Raw genomic sequence first — 18,912 nt, 5'->3', positions numbered from 1 at the left:
TATCACGAGGTAATTTTCTCGTTACTAAAGTCTCTATCGCATCATCTCTCTCTCTCTCTCTCTATCCGTACACAATCTTATCTCTCTCCGTGTTCTCTTTATCCACGCGTCTGTCGTTGCAGCTTTCGCTCTTGGCGCATTTTCTGCTGTACGCGTTGACTTCTTTCACGTACTGTTCGAACCTGCTCTTTTCGCTCGAGTCTCGAGCGCCCTGGGTATCCGTCGGTTCAATCTTGTCGTAGTAATGGTACTTCACTTTCGTGCCTTTCCAATTTTTTTGGAACCCATAGAGGGTTATGCGTTGACACATCTCGTTGGCGAGGATAGTGCCGTAGAAGCCGTTCGAAGGACCGCCTCGAGCGACCGTGTTGAGGACAAAGTAGTGGAAGTCCGGGTGTAAAGCGACGGTTGGGACGCCGTGTTTGGAGTAGTACCCTTTCTCGCAGAGTTGGCCGTATTTGGTCAGCGCGTCTGGCCGAGTGACGTGCTGCAAGACTGCAATTTCTATGTTGTTGTCGTTGTTCTCTTCAGACCCTTCTCCCTCGTCGCCGTCATCGCTACTACTACTGCTACCCTTACTCCCTCCAACGTTCTCTTCGTGAAACGCAAAGTGGTCAAAATTCGCCAACCTGTACGTCGTCCGTTTCCCGACGTACTTTTCAAACCCTTTGGTAATCCCACCATTAAACCGAATGACTGCATCGTGCGCGTCGATATCTTCTCCGTACTCTTTCAACAACAACCCGCCTCCGTTCCCGACTACTGCGCACGACTTTATCTTCCCAAAATTTTGCCTCACGACGTCCTTCTCGGGCAAACACTTTGCCGCGTTACTCGGGAACCCGCCTAAATGCGACCATTTCACTTGTTTGTGCATAATCGACGCGTCCGATTTTCCTCTCGCCAGTCGACTCTTTTGCCCTTCAATACCTAAAAACTTTGGCACTTTCACGTTATTCCCGCTCTTTGTCGATTGCTTACTCATGATAAAATTCTGCGCGTAGGCTTTCCCCAGCTCGAACGGCGCGCTAATCGCGTCGCACTCTCTCAACCGACACGCTAAATCCTTCGAGCTTCCACTCCCACCAGAGCTCGAACTCCTTTCTCGTCTACTCAAACTTCCCGTTGGCTTCACGTTCGGCTTCTTCACCGAAGTCGTCGTCGGACCAATCTTCTCTTTCAACAGTTTCACCTCTTGGTGCACCTCGTCGGTGGTTTCGTCCAACGTTTTTTCTTCTTGATGACGCGCACGATGATGAGAGGAGGAAAATTCATTATCGTTATCGTCGTCGTCTCCTTCTCCTACGCCGTGCGTTTCCGAATATTTCGAGTGGAACAGGTGTTTATACACGTACTGGTCCATGTTGTGTACCATCCCGCGCACGTACCCCAAGGAGGAGGAGGAGGAGGAGGAGGAAGAAAAAGAATCATCATCATCATCATCATCACGAACATCATCATCCTCGCCTCCTTCTCCCGCGAATGAAGATAAAGAATCAGAATCAGGAGTGGCCACAAACATCCCGTGATTACTGCTCTTCCTGTGCTGCAAACCACCACCCCCGAAAACAGAGAGAGAACTCTCCTCCTCTCGATGATGATGATGATGATTGCCAGACGACGAATAATAAAACACATCCTCCACGATCATAATCACCAGCGAGAGGAAAAGTAAGAGCACGGCGAGACCGAGACATCTTCTCAACAAGAGCGCGTTTTGCTTCTTCTTGTTGTTGTTCGTCGTCGTCGTCATCGGTGCGTTTGTTTGTCGTCTTCCAAAGAAGCCACTCTTAGTGTTGTTGTGTGTGTTGTTTTTTTCTCCATGCAGCTTAGGGTTTTCAACCCTAAATAAACCCTAAACTCGTGTTGTACCAATTTTTAGACGCACACAAGCGGCACAAGTGTTCTCTTCGATACATATACATATTATTCGTATTATTATATTATTCCGAGAACGAGAGCGCGAGAGGGAGAACGCCCCTCTCCTCTCCTCTCTCTCTCTCTTCTCTCTCTCTCTCTCTCTTTTTAAAGCAACTTTTATTATAAAGGGCGAGGAGAGAAAGAGAGAATTTGATCGAATCGGCGAGACGTTGAACAACGTTTTAATAAGTGCAATCTAATTTTGAAGGAAGAGAAGACGTTAAAGACGAACGTTTCGAGAAAGAGAGAGAGCTCTGAGAGATCTGAACGCTTTCAGTGGTGGTTGTTTTTTACCACCATTACCAGCAGCAGCAGCAGCAGCTCCTCCTCCTCTCGTAAAATCATCTTTGAGAATCCATCGATCGATCGTCATCAAGATGAGTGATTCTTCCATTAAGAGTTTAGTCGTCACGCGCGCAACGTTAAACACGGAAACCCCAATCGCGGGCGTGGAGATCGTCCCGTACATTGTGACGCGCAAAAGCGACGGGACGTCGACGACGGACGATATCCCTCGAGAAAACGCCATCGACGGACAATATTTGCGATATAAGTGGTATCGCTCGGGGAGGAAGTCGAGAACGGCGGTGTGCTCGGTGCACCCGGCGGAAGTGGCGACGTTGCAGAATGTGCACAATAGGCAGTACCACTGCGACGGGGAGTGTTTCAAGAGAGGATGGCGAGAGTGGATGCGTCACAGAATCGCGACTGGAGAGGAAGAGGTGGAGAGGAGACAACCGACCAGAGCGACGAAGTATAACGTGGCCAACGAGCAAAAGAAGGAGGGTGAATTTGGGAGTCGCGAGAACTTGAACAAGGAAGATGCTTCGGCGGCGGAAGAGGCGAAAGCAGCCGCGGTGCCTCCATGGATCGAAGTGTCTACGGATAGAACGTATTTAGTCAAACCAACAGATGTTGGACACGTGTTAAAACTCGAGATTCAGCCGTGCGACGCGAAAGCGCCGGCGCCGAACGAGAGAGGGGTGGCGGAGACGGTGGTTACCTCGAGGGTGATTCCCGCGCCGAGTCCTCCGAAGAGGAATTTGGTCCCGATTCAAAAGAACGATGCAGTAGAACCTGGTTCGTTTACGGTCATGTCCTATAACGTTTTAGCGGACGTGTATTGCACGACGGAGATGTACGGGTACGCCCCGCCTTGGGCGCTGAGTTGGTACTTCCGACGCCAGAATATTTTGAAAGAGTTGGTCCAAATGGACGCGGACATTTTGTGTTTGCAAGAGGTACAATCGGACCACTTCGAAGACTTTTTCCAAGGCGAATTGGCGAAATACGGGTATTCGTCCGTGTATAAGAAGAAGACGGCGCAGATTTTCTCGGAAGGGAAGTACGTCATCGACGGATGCGCGATTTTCTTCAAGAAGGATAAATTCGCGTTGATTAAGAAATACGAGGTGGAGTTTAACAAAGCCGCGTTGTCGTTGGCAGAAAGTCTCGTCGGTTCCGGCGGCTCCAAAAAAGAAGCCTTGAACCGATTGATGAAGGATAACATCGCGTTGATCGTCGTCTTGGAAGCTCTCGATTCGCAACAGCGACAACAGACGCAACAAACTGGAAAACGGAAACTTTTGTGCGTGGCCAACACGCACATTCACGCCAACACCGACCACAACGACGTCAAGCTTTGGCAAGTGCACACGTTGTTGAAAGGTTTGGAAAAAATAGCCGCCTCGGCAGAGATCCCTATGGTTGCCTGCGGTGATTTCAACTCCACGCCCGGTTCCGCCGCGCACGGGTTGTTGACTCGAGGTATGGTGGACAACAACCACCCTGAGTTGCAAATAGATCCTCTCGGGATCTTGCGCCCAGCCTCGAAACTCTCCCACCCGTTACCGCTCGTCTCGGCGTACTCATCCGCTTTACGAAGAGACAATCGCTTGCTCGAATCTGAAGCGCTCGAGCGTTTGCGCGACCGCGTGGACCCTCGAACGGCGGAGCCGATGTTTACAAACTGCACGAAGGATTTTTTTGGCGCTTTGGATTACTTATTCTACACCGAGGATACGTTATGCCCAGTCGGACTTCTTGAACTTCCCGGAGAGAAAGATGCGCGAGCTAAATACGGCGGTTTACCGAACACGCAGTGGAGTTCCGATCACGTCTCTTTGATGGCGGAATTCCAATGGGGGCCAGCCGCCATGAATGGCTATTAAAGAAAGAAAGAACAACAAAAATATTTGCGCGCGTTCTTTACTAAGTTCCTTTTATTACCACATCTCAGAATCTCAGAGAGAGAGAGAGAGAAAGAGGAATGTAAAGTTGTAATAACACTCATCATTGTTTACATTGAAATGAAACACACTCGTCGTTATCGTCTGTAAAAATCCATCTCTTCGCTTCCGTCGTTCTCGCGTTTTCTCGTTTCCTCGCCTTTTGAGATTTTCTCTTCACTTTTCAAATCTTTCTCGAAAGTGAGAACACCAAGAAGAAGACAAAGAAGAAGAGATACGACGATGTACCGCGCGGTTGCCCCCGTTGCTGTTCGAACGACGAGAACGATGACGGCGCTTTCCTCTTCTTTCTCGTCCAGAAGACGTTCGACGTTTCCGTCGTCGTCGTCTTTAAGCAGGAGGAACAATTCGAAGAGGGTTCGTCCTCCCAAAGCGACGAATACGAAGAAGAACGAAGAGGACGAGGACGAAGACGATGAAGACAACGCGGAAACGGAAACGATTTCACTAACCTCGAACCAAGCAAGAATCGCCGCCTTGGCGTTCGATGTCCTCTACAACAAACCGTTCTTAAACGAGGAGCAGATGATGAAAGATCCGGAACGACCAAAGTTACGATTGATGTTGAGAGAAGCCATCGACCGAGCGGAACAGTTGTGCAAAGAAGAACGAGAGGAACGAGAAGGAGGAGACGGGAGTAATAATACTAGTAATAAAAGAGAAGAGTGCCGCGCGGCGTGGGAAATCGTGGACGAGTTGGAAGATGCAGCCATGCGAGCTGGGATGAGTCGGACGAATAGGACCGTGGAGAGTCGTAGCGGGAGTAGTAGTAGTAGTAGCGAGAGTAGTAGTACGAGCAAGACGAAGCGCGCGCAACCGCCGAGAAGGATACCGAAGATGAGCGAAGTCGGTCTTACGGAAGAGGAGCTGAAAGAACGCGCGATGAAGGCAAAAAGAGTGGATCCGTTCGAGGACCCTTTGAAAGATTTAGATCCGTGCGGGCCGTTAGGATGCGAGGCTGAAACCGGCGAGATGAACAGTCGAGGGATATTGGAGAGGGCGATGATGATTCCAAACAAAGAGGAGAGGTCTAAATTCGACGAGGAGAGCGATAAAACGTTGGCAAATGCGATTAGCGAAGCAGTGGAGAAGGCTATGTCTTTGTGCGACGAAGGTGGGGACGCGTGCGCGACGGCTTGGGAAGTCGTGGAAGAGTTGAGCGCGAGCGCGAATAAACGTAGAAGGGAGAAGCGAGAGGAAAAAGAGGAGGAGTAAAAATTATCGTCTACATATGTGTCAATCGTACTGGTGGTGGTGACATTAAAAAACAGCCAGATACTTCTTCTTTTCTCGTTGTTACTTTCTCGTATTCTTCACGATCAGTCCGTGGAGCTCTTCCACGGCTTCCTGAGATCCTAACTTGAGAAGCACAATTTGCTTCTCGCTATTCTCGCACGCGTTGAAAATAGTCAAAATCACCCCGGTTTTCTTCATCGACCCGTCTTTTTTATCCTTTTGCTCTGCGAACGTGACGCTCATGTTGTCGTATAAGTTTGCGTTAATCACCGCTTTTCCAATGGATGTTCGCATTAATATGCGACACGCGCCTTTGGCCCCTTCTTTTTCTCTTCTAAATTGTAACCTGTTCACCCCTCGATCCGCCCACGGCTCCGAGGCTTCCTTTTTCACGTACAGTTTTACTTTTTGCTTTTCCATGTCCACGAACTCATTGTCGTCTTCACCCGTCGCTTCCGCCGTGGACGGCGACGGCGGTCGCTCCGGTTCTTCGTCGTTTTCCTCTTCCTTCGCCTGTTGCGCCGCGGCACCGCCAGCCGGGAATTTCGGAAACGCCGTCGATCCTCCACCTCCTCCAAACGCTGTCGTGGAAGGGGCAAACGGATTATTCGACGCGCTCTTCGCTCCACTCACCGGCGGGAACAAGGACGGAGCGCCGCCACTACCGCCGCCTGCTGCAAACGGGTTCGATTTCGCGCCCATCCCAAATGCCGTCGGTTTCGGCAAGTCGCCAAAAAGAGACGTCTTCGGTTGTCCGTCGTCGTCGGAATCGGAATCGTCCTCGTCGTTATTATTATTATTATTATTATTGTTCTTCTCTCTCGCGTCTCCTTGTTCTCCTCCTTGATCTTCTTCTTCTTCGAGAATGTCTTTGAAGTCGCTCTGTTGTATAAGAGAGGAAACACACAGAGAGTGGTGGTCAGTTTAAACAAACAAAGTAAAAGGTACAACTACGCGCGCGCGAATAAAAACCGCAATCGACGAAAGAGATCTGAATCAACTCCTCACCATCAACTTTTTCACGTGTTTCACGTAATCCTGGCATCCTTCGGCCCAACTTTTCCTCGGGTTATTCTTGTGTTGTTCGCACACGTGCGAGTAGAATTGGAAGTTCAACGCTTCCAACACGCCTCGACATTCCGCTTGCCTTTTGCGAACATGCTCTCCTGAATCAGTATTCGTCGTTCTCATCGCTGGTCCTCCTGGTCCTCCCGCACCAGATCCGCCCTTTCGAGGTCTTTTCGCCATCCTCTTCTTTCTTCTAGAGAGTAGTATTGTGGTATCTGTGATGAGAATGAAGTAAAATTGGAAAACAAAAAGTGGAGACAAAACGACAGAAGATTCTTTCGCGCAGAGACGCGAGAAATAATGTCCCCCCCTTTAATGGCTTCGTTTGCTTCCTCGCTCTTGTTCTCAAGAAACAGAGGAGGAAGACGAGGCAGTGTTGCTCTTCGTCGTCTTCTTTTTTCCTCGCTTGAAAGGGGGGAAACGACGACTCCTTTTCCTCGTTGGTCTCATCGTTCCGCCGATGATGCATCATCTGCGGAATCTGTCGTCGCCGCCGGGGTGATGAGAAAAGAGCCGACGTGTAGTACTACGAAGAGAAACGCGAGGAATACTGCCAGAAAAAGCAGATTCTTCAGTTTCGCTCCTTTTTCTTCTTCCGCTTCTTCTTCTTCTTCTGAAACGAACCCCGAGGACGATGTAAAAACGCGAGAGCACGAGTTCAAAGCGGAAACCAGTCGCTTGTTAGATATCGTGACGAACAGTTTGTACCAAGAAAAAGAGGTGTTTTTACGGGAGTTGATCTCGAACAGCTCGGATGCTCTGGAGAAACGAAGACACGAGGCGATTAAAGATGCGAGTGAATACGGATTGAAAGGAGTTCAAGACGACCTAGAGTTTCGGATTAAGATATCCACGCGAGAAGAAGAGGATGGGAAGGAGTTGAAATTAATCGTCGAGGATAACGGGATCGGGATGAGCGAGGAGGAGTTGACGAGAAACCTAGGGACGATCGCGAAGAGCGGATCGAAGGAGTTTTTGGAGAATTTGAGCGGTGGAAAAGGAGGTAAAGATGCGGCGAGTAACATCATCGGGAAGTTCGGGGTTGGTTTTTACTCCGCGTTTATGGTTGGGAAGAAAGTTGAAGTTCACACGTCCAACGGGAAGGAGAGTTTCGTGTGGGCGTCGGAAGGTACCGGGAAGTTCACCGTCAGTAAATCGAACGAGGCGCCAAAGCCGAGAGGGACAAAAATTGTCATTCACATGAAGGAGGACTGCAAGACGATCGCGTCGCAATGGGCGATAGAGGAGACGTTGAAGAAATACAGCGCGTTCGTTTCGTTTCCTATTTATATTAACGAGAACAAATATAACGAGATTGGCGCGCTTTGGATGAAGAAACATTCCGAGGTATCGGACGAGCAAGCGACGGCGTTTTATAGGTACGTTTCCGGAGCAACGGATTCCCCGACATTTCGAATGCATTTTGAAGCGGACGCGCCTTTAACAATTCGATCTTTAATTTTCTTTCCGGAAACAAATCCCGAACGAGGGATAGGTATGCACGCTAAAGTGGATTCCGGCATCGCGTTGTATTCGCGAAGGGTGTTGATTCAAAAAAACGCGCACGGATTACTACCTCCGTTTTTGCGATTCTTGCGAGGCGTGGTGGATTGCGAGGACATTCCTTTAAACATCTCTCGAGAGACGTTGCAAGACTCGCAGGTGCTGCGTAAACTCGGCGAGGTGGTCACGAAAAGAGCGTTGAAACACCTAAAAGACGTCGCAAAGAAAGATCCTAAAGCGTACGATAAATGGTTCAAAGAGTGCGGATTTTTCTTAAAAGAGGGCGCGTGCACGGAACCGAACCACACGCAACAAATAGCCGAGTTATTGCGCTTTGAATCGAGCGAAACGAAGAACGCACCAGTAGAAGGAGAAGAAGAACAACATCAACAAAAAGAGGACAGTGAAGAGGGGATGACGGACAACGCTAATGCAGTGACTTCGTTCGAGAAGTACATCGAACGCATGAAACCAGATCAGAAACATATTTATTACTTAGTAGCGCCGTCGAGAGCGCAAGCAGATTCCTCGCCGTATTTAGAGGCGTGTAAAGCGAAAGGATACGAAGTTTTGTACCTCTACGCGCACGTGGATGAATTCGTCATGCAACATTTGGGCAACGTGAAAGGTAAATTTATCGTCAGCGTGGAAGCTGAAAACGCCGACGTGTCTCTCGACGACAGCGATGCGAATGATACCACTACAATCAGTGAAGACGACAAGAAAGACTTACTTAAATGGTTCAGCGACGTCCTCCAATTCCAACTGAAAGAAGTCACCGCCTCCAACCGATTAGTCTCCTCCCCGGCTTTACTCTCCGGCCACGAACCGGAAGCCATGCGACGCTACCGCGCGATGGCCAGCATGGCCAGCGACAGTGCCGTCAACGCACGCTTAACCGCGCTGACCGATAAAATAACCACCACTTTAGAAGTGAACTGCAAACATCCTCTCTTACTTTCCATCAACGCGGCGAGGAAATCCTCCGATTCAAAAGTACAAAAAGTCGCCAAAGACATCGCGTTTCAAATCTACGACAACGCTCGCGTCGCCGCCGGGACGATGGACGATCCGCGGGAGATGTTGGGCAGATTAAATGAAATCTTACTGTACGCAGTCGAAAGCGTCGATGGTGACGAGAGAAGAAAATCATGATGATATGCGTTTGTCTTTGTCTTTGACTGTTGTGTGTGGAATAACAAGATAGTACTTCATTCACCCTGTAGTGTATAAATCCCCTCTACTCTGAACTGCTTCAATCCGTCATTATTTTTCCATCGTCTCTCATCGTCTCGTAAAAATGGCAAACATCATCATCGTCCGATAGTCCTTTTATAGTGTCACACACAGTATTAAAACGGAAGACACATAGGAGGAGAAAGAAGAGGAGAAAAAATCATGCGATCCTCTTCAACTTCGGGAGAAAAAGGGACCGAATTCACCTTTTCCGTTTCACTGAACATGAACTGCCTCTCGTACCTGAAAATCAAAGAGACGGAGGAGTTTAAGCAATTCGCCCTGCGAGAAACCGGAACGACATCGAGCGATACGGTGTCGACTTCCATATCGAAGGATAAAAAGACGATAACGACGGTGACTCGAGTCGTGCCTCAGCTGGATTTACCGTGGATGATTCGTAAAACCGTTTTGAAAGGCCAAGCGGTGGAGTTTTTAGACAGCAGACAGTTTGAAGGAGGAGGGGCTTCAAGGCGAGCGCCGTTTACGCAAAAGTTTCAAAGTCTGAACAACATATCCACGGCGGCGGAAGTTTTGGGGGAAGTGACGTTCGCGAGACATCCGGAGTTTCCCGAGGAGAAAACGACGGTGATTGTGGAAGGGTTAGCGGCGGTGAGTATTCCCGGAATGGGGAAGCAGATTGAGAAGATAATAGTGCAAAATTTGGAAAAGACGTACCAGTCGTTGCCAAAGTTAATAGACGGATGGAACCTCATGGGTATGGCAGAGGAAGAGTTGACGTACTTTCCGGAGCCGGAGGAGATTGCGGTGGAAGAGGAGGAGGAAGACGAAGAAGATTCTTCTAAGACGGAATCTGCGGCGATGGGCGGCGGCGTTTCGATTGAAGCGGCGGCGACGAAAGCGGCGAGGGATATCGAAGCCGCCGCCTCGTTTAGGAAAGACGGTAGTATAATAACTTCCCCGCGTCGCGCCGCTCAACGAGCTGCAGCGCTGCGAGAACTCGCCTCAAAACGGAACAATGGCCGTGCCAGGCGGTGGGTATCACTTTCAAGCAGCACGACGCGGAAAGGAGGCGGAATCTTATCGCCTTGGATTTCTCCGTGGAGTTCGCCGTCGAAAGGAAAGAAATCGTTATTTGAGGCGCGAGAACGGTTGTTGGCGAGGAATAAGAAACGTAGGAGGAAAGGGTTGTTTTATTATTGCGGCGGAGCGGCGTTTGCACCGGTGGTCATTTTTCTTTTGATTGTCATGTGCACGTGGTTCGCACTCCTCGTTGGATTTTTACCGGAAGTTCCCGATTTAACCGAGCGGTCTGGACTGAGCATAGCTTCCGTGCACGACGAAAGTAATAGTATAAGTAACGAAGTAGTCATCGAAGATGCCAAATGGCTCGGTAAACGGAGAAGAAAAAACAAGCACGAAAACGACGACGACGAATATAAAATAAGCGAGACTAGTAGCGGTGGTGGTAGGAGTAGTAGGAGTAGTAATGGTGGTAGCGGTAGAACTAGAAGCAATAGCGATAACGCGAACAAAAACGAGTGCGCGGATTCGAATCCTTCATGCGCGATGTGGGCGTGCGACGGCGAGTGCGACGCGAATCCGTCCTTTATGTCCCAATCGTGTCCTTGCGCGTGCGAAGGCATGACCAAGATGAAGATAAACAATCCCGAAACGTTAGATTTCGACGACGACGAGTTTCAGTTACACGTTGAATGGTACGACGAAAAGAGCAGCGAGCGTCGGCGCGGATCGATTCGGATCACACTGGATGCCAAAAACGCGCCAAAATCTTCCGAACTCGTTCGAGAAACCATACGAACCGGCGCGTGCGCGAGACATTCATTTTGTGGCGCATCCAAGTGTCAGTTTAATCGCGTGGAGAACGCCTATGGGCTCGTACAAGGCAAGTTCGCCGGTATAGGCAAACTTGGCGGGAATTTCGGCAAGCGCGCGGAAGGCGCGTCGGATTCGTTCTCGTGGGATCGCGGCGTTTTTGGTAGCATACCTGGAGGGGGAGACGATTTCTTAATCGCGACGAAGAATCATAAAGAATGGGACACTGGGTTCACGCCGATAGGTAGAGTCGTCGAAGAAGATATGGTCGTCGTCGAAAAACTGCTCGCGTTAAAGACGGAAGAGTTTGTTCATCCGACGTATAAAACCAAAATGGCGATGTTGAAATCGCCGTTGGTTTTCTATCTGTCTTCTTCGTCTTCTTCTTATAATTCGCGGCAAAATGACGAATGAATGATTTGTAATACGTATTTAGTTTATTAAGATAGAGAAATCATCCTTTCTTCGCCGGCGTTTGCCAAATCCTAATCGTTCCGTCTTCGCTCCCGCTGGAATAACTCTTCCCGTCCGGGGCGAACCGAACGCAATGCACGGGCCCGTGATGTCCTTTCCCGGGCTCTCCGATTTCCTCTCCACTCGCGCAATCGTGCACGTGCACCCACATATCCTCTCCTCCGCACACGAACTTCCCCTCTTTCATGCACACCGACGCCGATTCCATGTTATACTTCATCTTCCACGTCTCCATCGGTCGGAACGACCCGACGTCCCACAACGTCACGTTCTTCCCGTCTGCCGTCGTTATGTACTTCCCGTCCTCGGAAATTTCAATCGACGTCACCGCGTTTTCCGTCTTCAACGTCGTCGCTATGATCCCCGTCCTCGCGTCCCACACTCTTAAATCCGGGTTATCCGAACACGAGCTCAAAATCAACTCGTCGTTACATATGTACCGAGCGGTTTTGATTTGGCTCGGTGCGCCCGTTAACTCGCTCATCGGTTGCGTTACGCTAGTAATATTATCCTTATCCTTATTCTTGCTATCTAACTCTAACTTTCGTAAATCGAATATTCTGACAACTTTTTCGCTCCCGCCGGTGATTAATTTCGTCCCGCACGTGCTAAAACAAACCGTCTTGACGATGTGTTTGTGTGCAAACGTGTGTAAACAATCCCCGGTGATGGCGTTGAACAGTTTCGCCGAAAAATCCGCGCTCGCCGTCGCGCAGTGCGTGGCTGGCGCGTTCAACGTCGCGTCCCAACACGCGCCTCGGTGTCCTTCGAACGTGCCTATCCAATCGCCCGATTGCGCGTCGCGTAACATCGGTTTCCCGTCTTTCGAGGACGACACGAGAAACGTCCCGTCGGGTGTCTCCTTGGAATACTCCAAAGAGACGATCGGGCGACTGTGGCCGTGACACACGAGAGGGACTTGTTGTGTTTGCGTTTGGGAGGAGGAGGCCATTTTATTGTAATACCTTTAAGAGTAGAGTGAAAAGGATTAGTGTGCGGGGAAATCTGAGGATTTTCTGAGAGAGGCTTCTGTGAAGGAGTACACGGTGCGAGAACACGTTTCGCGTTCGTTGTTTTCGCTGATGTATAAATCAATACGCGTGATAAGTATAATACGATAGAGCACGAGTTCTCTTTTACAACAAAATAATATTTCAACGTTTTCATCAACGAATAATATATATAATAAGTATCTTTCTTCTTCTTCGTCACCGAATCATGTTCCTTCGTCGTAACTTTCTGGCCATTTGTTCGTACTTTGTCACGTCAAACTTCCCGGTTTTCAACTGCCTGTCCATCGCGGATTGCATCATTTGGTTTTGCCACGTCCCGAAGGAAAAATCTCTCTGCGTGTACATGAAATACATGTACCCCATGATGACGTTCGCTAAACCGACGAAATAGGAAATCGGCTCCATCACGTCCCAGGAAAATTCCACGTACGTAAACCGAACGAACACGGCCAATTGCGCGATTAAAACGATGAAACCACCGTATAACAACTGCGTTGCTCTTCTCGCGGCTTTCTTCTCCGCTAAAACTACTTTTTCCCGCATTTGATCGTACTCCTCGTTCAGTTTTCTCAACTCGGCGTCCGAGACGCCGTAGATTCGAGGGGGAACTCCCGGCAAGGCGTTTATAACCGCCCTCGTGATATTCTGCGGTTCTAAATACACGTAATCTTCGATTTGAATCACCAGCCCGGCATTCTTCATAATATCCACGTACTCCTCGGGTTTCTTCTCAGTGCACCCGCTCTCTTTGCACAGTTCCGCGAACTTATCGATCGTAATGAACTCCTTCGTGTATTTGATCTCGTCCAAGCGTTCGCGCAGGTTTTGCACGTGGCGCGTGTTCAACACGTTATCTACGATGTTCTTGTCCAAACTCGCGACAAAACCCTTCGCTCGCTGCTCTTTTTGAGCGTCATCTTCAGGAGCAGCAGTTTCACTCGCACCACTCGCACCGGCGGTAGTGCTCTGCTCTCTTCTCTGCTCTTGTTGTTTCGTTGTGTGTTCTGCGATTTTTTTTAAAAGAGAGGAGGAGTGAAAAGGTCGACCAAATCCTCCTCCCTTGTGGTGATCATCCAACACACTTCGTTTTCGGAAAATACAATCACCAACTGAACCGTTAACTTCTCGTCCTCGTCGTCGATGAAAAGCGCTACTATTACTGCTACTGTGTTTACTGCTGCTCTCGAAAGCATCATCAGAGATTGGTTTTGGAACGACTTCATCTTTGGGGATCGATGAAGACCAAATTTGCCTTGGCCTTTCACCATTACTAATTTTAAGTGATGATGATATTGAAGAAGAAGAAGAAGAAGAAGATGTCGTCGTCGTTGTTGCTGCTGCTGCTGTCGTTGCGCGCATCGTCGTCATCATATTCGTGGAGGCGTTTAAGGAGGAAATCGAGGACGACGAAGCCGACAACAATCGACGACGAAGCGCTGAAGACATTTTTTCTTCTTAATTCTTCAGTTCTTTTTGTGAAGAAGTCAAAAGGTGTTGTGTGGAAAGAAAGACGTTCGGCGCGAGAATAAAAGAAGCTAAAACATTCAAACGAAGACAGCACACACAGACACACGCGCGATATTAAATATAAAGGTCTCGTATACACGTATAGTATCATTATTAGTGGAATTATTATCTATTATACACGCGGCGGGCGGAACTTCTCTGACTCTCTTTTTACCGAAGCGTTAACCGAAGCGTTGGGGCGGTTTCTTATACGTAACCGCGCCGTACGCGCAGACGATGGAAGCGACGCCGGCGATGGCAGCGGTGATTAAAATCCCGGCGCCTTGGGAATCGGTGAAATCGTTCGCGCCACCTAAAATGATTGGACCGACGAGAAAGACGATATCGGCGGCGGTTTTAGGAAGCGTTAAGCTTTCGCCTTCGCCACCTTTTGGAGCGATTTCTTGCGCTAACGCGTTGACCGCCGGACCAGCCGCGGCGCAGCCGATGCCCCAGCATCCAACCGCGAGACGAAGCGTTTCTAAATCTTCCGAACCAGAGCCGACGGCTAAACCGAGCGCACACAACGCGAGCGAGCCGGTTAACACCCATCGTTTACCGATGGCATCCGAGAGTAAACCAGAAACCGGCGCAGTCGCTAAACCTAAAAGCGCAGTCAAGGAGAAGAGTTCGCCGACTTGCAAAGAAGTCGCGTGGAGTTGACCGGACGCAAACAGAGGAATCACGGTCAATTTCGCGACAAAGCCGAAGGAATTCGCCGCAGCACACGTCAACAGCAATCTTTGATCGGGATCTTTCAATAATTTTCCGAGATTTGATTTCTTATCTCTCTTGGTCATGTTCTTTAAATTGAGAAACTTTAAAAACGAAGGCATCGTGTTGCCGTTGTTGTTCGCGGCGTTGTTCGCATCTCCGTCGTCGTTATCATCCGCAGAACCAAAGAAATCTTCGTCCGTAGACCGCTCGGACTCTGATAAAGTTTCCGGTAAAAACGCGTATCCGATTGCAGTCCCAACCGCGGCAAAACCGACGACGTAAAATGCAGTCGCCGGTCCGTACTCGTCCAACGCCGACCCTCCGATGAGCGGGCCTATGACTAAACCGAAACCGTGCACCATAGCTTGGGCGGCGGTAATAATACCTCGTTTCTCCGGCACGCGTTTCGTCAAATCTGCTAAATACGCTCGATCTCCGCCTTCGCACGCCGCTCGACCAACCCCGAGCAACAACCTCGTCGGAATCAAAAATACCATCGTCTTCGCCAGCGCCGTCCCGATATCCGCCACCGCCATAATTCCAAGTCCGGCAATCATCACTGGTTTCCGCCCGTACCTATCCGCCATCTGCCCAGTCGGCACGTTCAATATCAACATCGCCAACGCCGGCGCGCTAATAACTAACCCGTTTGCGCTTTGCGACAATCCAATCGATTGCGCGTACAAAGGCAACGCCGGTAACAAAACGCCCACGCCGATGTACAAGACGAACTGCGATACCAACAAACCGGCGAGCGGAGCGAAGACCGCGTCGCGAGGGATGCCGTATATATTCGGAACTTCTTTCCTGGCCGCGGTGTTGCTGTTGCTCTTCGTTTTCGAGACGAGCGAAGACGAGGTTCGCGCGAACATCGTCCGTTCGTTCTCTTCTTCTGTCGTTAATACTCGTCGTTGCTGCTGAATCTGCTGCTCTTTGTCTGCGTCTTCGTCTTCTTTTTCATCCCCGTTCTTCAAAACTGCTCGGAGAGGAGAGACGCGATGAAAACGACTCGTACTCGTCGTACTATTACTCCTATTGTTGATGTTATCGTTCGTTCTTCTTCTTCTTCTTCTTCTTCTTCTCGTCGTGGTGGTGGTGACTAAAAGTCTGCTCTCATCGTCGCAATAATCTCCGCTTTGATGACGACGATCATCGAAGCAGCGGCAGGCAAAAGTGTGTGTGTTTCTCCCCGCGCTCGTCTTTGTCGCGTTTCTCTTCATCATCATCATCATCATCATCATCATCTTCATCGGGGAGTCCTCACGCTTTCCAAGTGAATGCAAATCACGACGACGTTTTTGCTGGAAACGCCGACGAGGACTCCCCGATGACGACGACGATGATAACAGCGCCGCTGCTGATGTTGTTGTTGTTGTTGTTAAAGCGAAACGCATAATACTAATAATATAATACTATAATAACAGAGAGAGAAAGAGAGAATGAAGAATAGGAGAGAAGAGTTCTTTCCCTTGAACTGCTTATCAGAAACAGTCGTCAAAACTCGCGAGAGATACGCGACAAAGAGCTTCCTCCGTGTAACACTGAACTACTAACGAGAGGAAAAGAAGAGGAATACGCGATGATGGACGTGTTCCTCCGACGACGACGACGATTCAGACGATGATGATGGAGGAGGAAATCTTCTTCTGCGACGAGGATAAAGACAAAGACTATAAAGAAGAGATGAATCATCAGTTGGAAAAAGAAATCGAGACGCTCCGAACGCTCACAGAAAACGGCGTCGGCAAACGATTCGATTTGTACGAGTACTCGCAAAAAAGCCATAAAATCCAATGCTGGTGGTGTTATTCTTCGACGAATCAGACGAATGATGAAATCTTCCTCGCGAAAATGGAAAACGCGAGAGTGATATTCGAACAGATTCGACCGCAGGTGTTGCAACTGATGGTTTTGGAAGAGATTCGAGAGAAGAAGGAAAAAGAGAAGGCGATGATGATGAGGATGATGATGGACGACGAAGAACAGGGGAAGAAGAGAACGTCGTGTACGAACAGAAACAACCGCAACAACTTCGTGTACGGCGAAGTGGTGTTGGAACCGTTTTACGATTTTTTATCGCGCTCGAGCGAGGCGCACCTACCGCAATCATCGTCGTCGAGAAAGTATTACGACTTAGGGAGCGGAACTGGGAAGTCGGTGTTCATAGCGGCTTTGACCGGGAAGTTTTCCTTCGCGGGCGGGTGCGAGATTTTGGAGTGTTTACACGGCGTCGCGACGACGGTGGTGGAGGATTACCGCGAGATGATTGAACCTATGACGAATGCGATGAATAATAGCAATAACAAGACGACAGAGTTGAGAGTAGATTTGGACGATATATTTTCAGTCGAACGCGTTCGGATGTGGAGTCAATGCGAGTACGTGTTTTGTAACTGTTTGACGTGGGAGGACGAACAGATGGAAACGCTCGCGCGCGCGGCGGAACATTTGAAAGAAGGGTCGATATTTGTTACCGTTTTTCTTCCTTTGCCGAGCGAGAAGTTAGAAGTCATCGCGGAGGAAGAGTGTTTGTTCAGTTGGGGGGGCGAAGCGCCTTTGGTTATTCACAGGAAACGAAGACAATTGGAAGGAGAGAATGATTTATTAATCTCGCTCGGGAAGTTGAATAATGAGAGATGCTCATAGCGCGCGCATGTTGTTCTTGTTCTTGTTTTTGTTACAAATGGAAAGCTAGTAGTACCGGTACCCATGTACGTAAATCTTAGTTTGATATCATTTCGCCTTCTTCTTCTCTTTTGAGTTTGTGCCGTGTCCCTTTTTCCTGCCGCCTCCTCTCGAAAGCGCTTTCTTGAACACGAGGCTGATTCGAGCCGCGTTGTTCGAATCGTTCTCTTTCCCAAAGACACAGTGTTCCCAGTTATCATTGCAGTCATCTCGCATTAAGATGCAGTCCCCGTGATGCACTCGCACCCATACTTGCTCTTCTTCGCCGTCATTTTGTGTCTTATCTCCGCCGCCGGCGAGTTTTCGAAACGCGAATCGCCGCGTCTCGCCTATAGACACAATAACTGAGTCTCGATCCCATACGGTCCCCATCTCGGGATCGGTGTGCCACGCGCATGCCGAAGATCCATCGGGATACAAATTCATGAGCGCGCAATCAAAATCGATGTCACATCCTGCGTAATCTTCGTCATTTTTCAAAGCTTCTACTATGGCATTCCGTATGGTAGTTACCAACGGCAGAGACGCTTCGTTCAATAGCGTCGGTTCCATAATCTTTCCAGAATACGCGAGTCCACCGATACCACTTTCCGCGACGAAACAGGTCTCTCTTCTCTCGTCCACTCTTTTTCCAGTTCGTGTGATTAATTTTTCCGCTTTAAAAGGCACTTCTTTGCGTAAATCTTCAACCGTAATACTTTTTAGCACGTTGGAAATATTCGGCGTTACGTATCGAAAGGGAAACTCGTCGACGGTAATCGTCGCATCTCCTCTTCTCTCTGATGTTGCTGTTGTTTCGCCGCTACTGCTCGCAATATTACTCTCTATCACACGCAAAGCCCAATCGAAAACTATCCTGTCTCCGTCTGAGAAATATTCCGCGTCTTCTCTCACCCTACGCACGAGCTCGTCGCACGCGTTTCGCATCTCCTCTCTACTCGTATCGCTGTCGTCCTCGTCCTCGTCCTTGTCTTCATCAAACAGAGATACCAACAGAGACGCGGTCGCCCTGAGCGCGTCGATTCCATCCGACGCTCTTTTCTTCCTGTTTGTTGTTTTCGTTCCATCTAAACTCGCGCCTTTTATTAATCGAACTATGCCTCCTATTCGCTCGTTGTTCTTCGTCTTTGTCTTCTTCTCATACGAACCACTCGAGGAACACATCATTTTCGCCAATCGTTTCAGTCCATTCACCGACGCGCTCTTATTCTTCTGTCGATGCACGTCTTGGAAGTGGAAATGCAACGTTTCTTCCCCTTCGAGCAGTAAGCTATCGCACGCGGCGCGGAGTATCTCCTCGACTGTTTTCGCGTCTTGGATTAACGCGCCAACAGTGGTGGTTACAGGAGTTCGTGTTGTGTTCTCGTTCTTCAAAGTCGCCGTCGTCTGCATCGTCCTCTCTTTCTTCTTCATCGTCAGAGAAGATTTTCGTCGACAGAAAGGATGTCGAGTTGCATTTCTCGTCGTCTGAATCGTCTGCATCGTCCGCATCGTCGTCGTCGTCGTCT

The 18,912-nt window shown here is 49.2% G+C and overlaps 11 protein-coding genes across 11 annotated transcripts; 5 read left to right on the top strand and 6 right to left on the bottom strand.

The window, feature by feature from the left end:
• Nucleotides 1-61: 61 nt before the first annotated feature.
• On the bottom strand, nucleotides 62-1,753 carry Bathy11g00970 (beta-galactoside alpha 2,6-sialyltransferase ST6Gal I; the record flags this gene model as incomplete). The annotated part of the gene is made up of 1 exon (XM_007510250.1): nucleotides 62-1,753. One exon carries the CDS (start codon nucleotides 1,751-1,753, stop codon nucleotides 62-64), a length of 1,692 nt encoding a protein of 563 aa, XP_007510312.1.
• Nucleotides 1,754-2,297: 544 nt separating this feature from the next.
• Nucleotides 2,298-4,091, top strand: Bathy11g00960 (predicted protein; the record flags this gene model as incomplete). Its single annotated transcript, XM_007510174.1, has 1 exon — nucleotides 2,298-4,091. One exon carries the CDS (start codon nucleotides 2,298-2,300, stop codon nucleotides 4,089-4,091), a length of 1,794 nt encoding a protein of 597 aa, XP_007510236.1.
• Nucleotides 4,092-4,436: 345 nt separating this feature from the next.
• Nucleotides 4,437-5,384, top strand: Bathy11g00950 (predicted protein; the record flags this gene model as incomplete). Its single annotated transcript, XM_007510082.1, has 1 exon — nucleotides 4,437-5,384. One exon carries the CDS (start codon nucleotides 4,437-4,439, stop codon nucleotides 5,382-5,384), a length of 948 nt encoding a protein of 315 aa, XP_007510144.1.
• Nucleotides 5,385-5,465: 81 nt separating this feature from the next.
• Nucleotides 5,466-6,653, bottom strand: Bathy11g00940 (predicted protein; the record flags this gene model as incomplete). The annotated part of the gene is made up of 2 exons (XM_007510372.1): nucleotides 5,466-6,287; nucleotides 6,414-6,653. 2 exons carry the CDS (start codon nucleotides 6,651-6,653, stop codon nucleotides 5,466-5,468), a joined length of 1,062 nt encoding a protein of 353 aa, XP_007510434.1.
• Nucleotides 6,654-6,788: 135 nt separating this feature from the next.
• Nucleotides 6,789-9,131, top strand: Bathy11g00930 (heat shock protein 90; the record flags this gene model as incomplete). The annotated part of the gene is made up of 1 exon (XM_007510012.1): nucleotides 6,789-9,131. One exon carries the CDS (start codon nucleotides 6,789-6,791, stop codon nucleotides 9,129-9,131), a length of 2,343 nt encoding a protein of 780 aa, XP_007510074.1.
• A 306-nt stretch (nucleotides 9,132-9,437) lies between these two features.
• Nucleotides 9,438-11,335, top strand: Bathy11g00920 (predicted protein; the record flags this gene model as incomplete). The annotated part of the gene is made up of 2 exons (XM_007510049.1): nucleotides 9,438-11,253; nucleotides 11,307-11,335. The coding sequence occupies 2 exons, from the start codon at nucleotides 9,438-9,440 to the stop codon at nucleotides 11,333-11,335; spliced, it is 1,845 nt and encodes a 614-aa protein (XP_007510111.1).
• A 128-nt stretch (nucleotides 11,336-11,463) lies between these two features.
• Bathy11g00910 (predicted protein) lies at nucleotides 11,464-12,435 on the bottom strand (the record flags this gene model as incomplete). The annotated part of the gene is made up of 1 exon (XM_007510140.1): nucleotides 11,464-12,435. The coding sequence occupies one exon, from the start codon at nucleotides 12,433-12,435 to the stop codon at nucleotides 11,464-11,466; it is 972 nt and encodes a 323-aa protein (XP_007510202.1).
• Nucleotides 12,436-12,691: 256 nt separating this feature from the next.
• Bathy11g00900 (predicted protein) lies at nucleotides 12,692-13,855 on the bottom strand (the record flags this gene model as incomplete). Its single annotated transcript, XM_007510022.1, has 1 exon — nucleotides 12,692-13,855. One exon carries the CDS (start codon nucleotides 13,853-13,855, stop codon nucleotides 12,692-12,694), a length of 1,164 nt encoding a protein of 387 aa, XP_007510084.1.
• Nucleotides 13,856-14,184: 329 nt separating this feature from the next.
• Bathy11g00890 (Multidrug resistance protein 2) lies at nucleotides 14,185-15,969 on the bottom strand (the record flags this gene model as incomplete). Its single annotated transcript, XM_007510278.1, has 1 exon — nucleotides 14,185-15,969. The coding sequence occupies one exon, from the start codon at nucleotides 15,967-15,969 to the stop codon at nucleotides 14,185-14,187; it is 1,785 nt and encodes a 594-aa protein (XP_007510340.1).
• A 376-nt stretch (nucleotides 15,970-16,345) lies between these two features.
• On the top strand, nucleotides 16,346-17,365 carry Bathy11g00880 (predicted protein; the record flags this gene model as incomplete). Its single annotated transcript, XM_007510279.1, has 1 exon — nucleotides 16,346-17,365. The coding sequence occupies one exon, from the start codon at nucleotides 16,346-16,348 to the stop codon at nucleotides 17,363-17,365; it is 1,020 nt and encodes a 339-aa protein (XP_007510341.1).
• An 87-nt stretch (nucleotides 17,366-17,452) lies between these two features.
• Nucleotides 17,453-18,886, bottom strand: Bathy11g00870 (predicted protein; the record flags this gene model as incomplete). The annotated part of the gene is made up of 1 exon (XM_007510347.1): nucleotides 17,453-18,886. The coding sequence occupies one exon, from the start codon at nucleotides 18,884-18,886 to the stop codon at nucleotides 17,453-17,455; it is 1,434 nt and encodes a 477-aa protein (XP_007510409.1).
• Nucleotides 18,887-18,912: the final 26 nt, after the last annotated feature.

This window comes from Bathycoccus prasinos (genome assembly GCF_002220235.1).
Source record: "Bathycoccus prasinos genomic : Chromosome_11".
In the NCBI taxonomy this organism is placed as follows: domain Eukaryota; kingdom Viridiplantae; phylum Chlorophyta; class Mamiellophyceae; order Mamiellales; family Bathycoccaceae; genus Bathycoccus; species Bathycoccus prasinos.
Note: the sequence above shows the minus strand (reverse complement) of the source record. Positions and strands in the feature narration are given on the sequence as shown.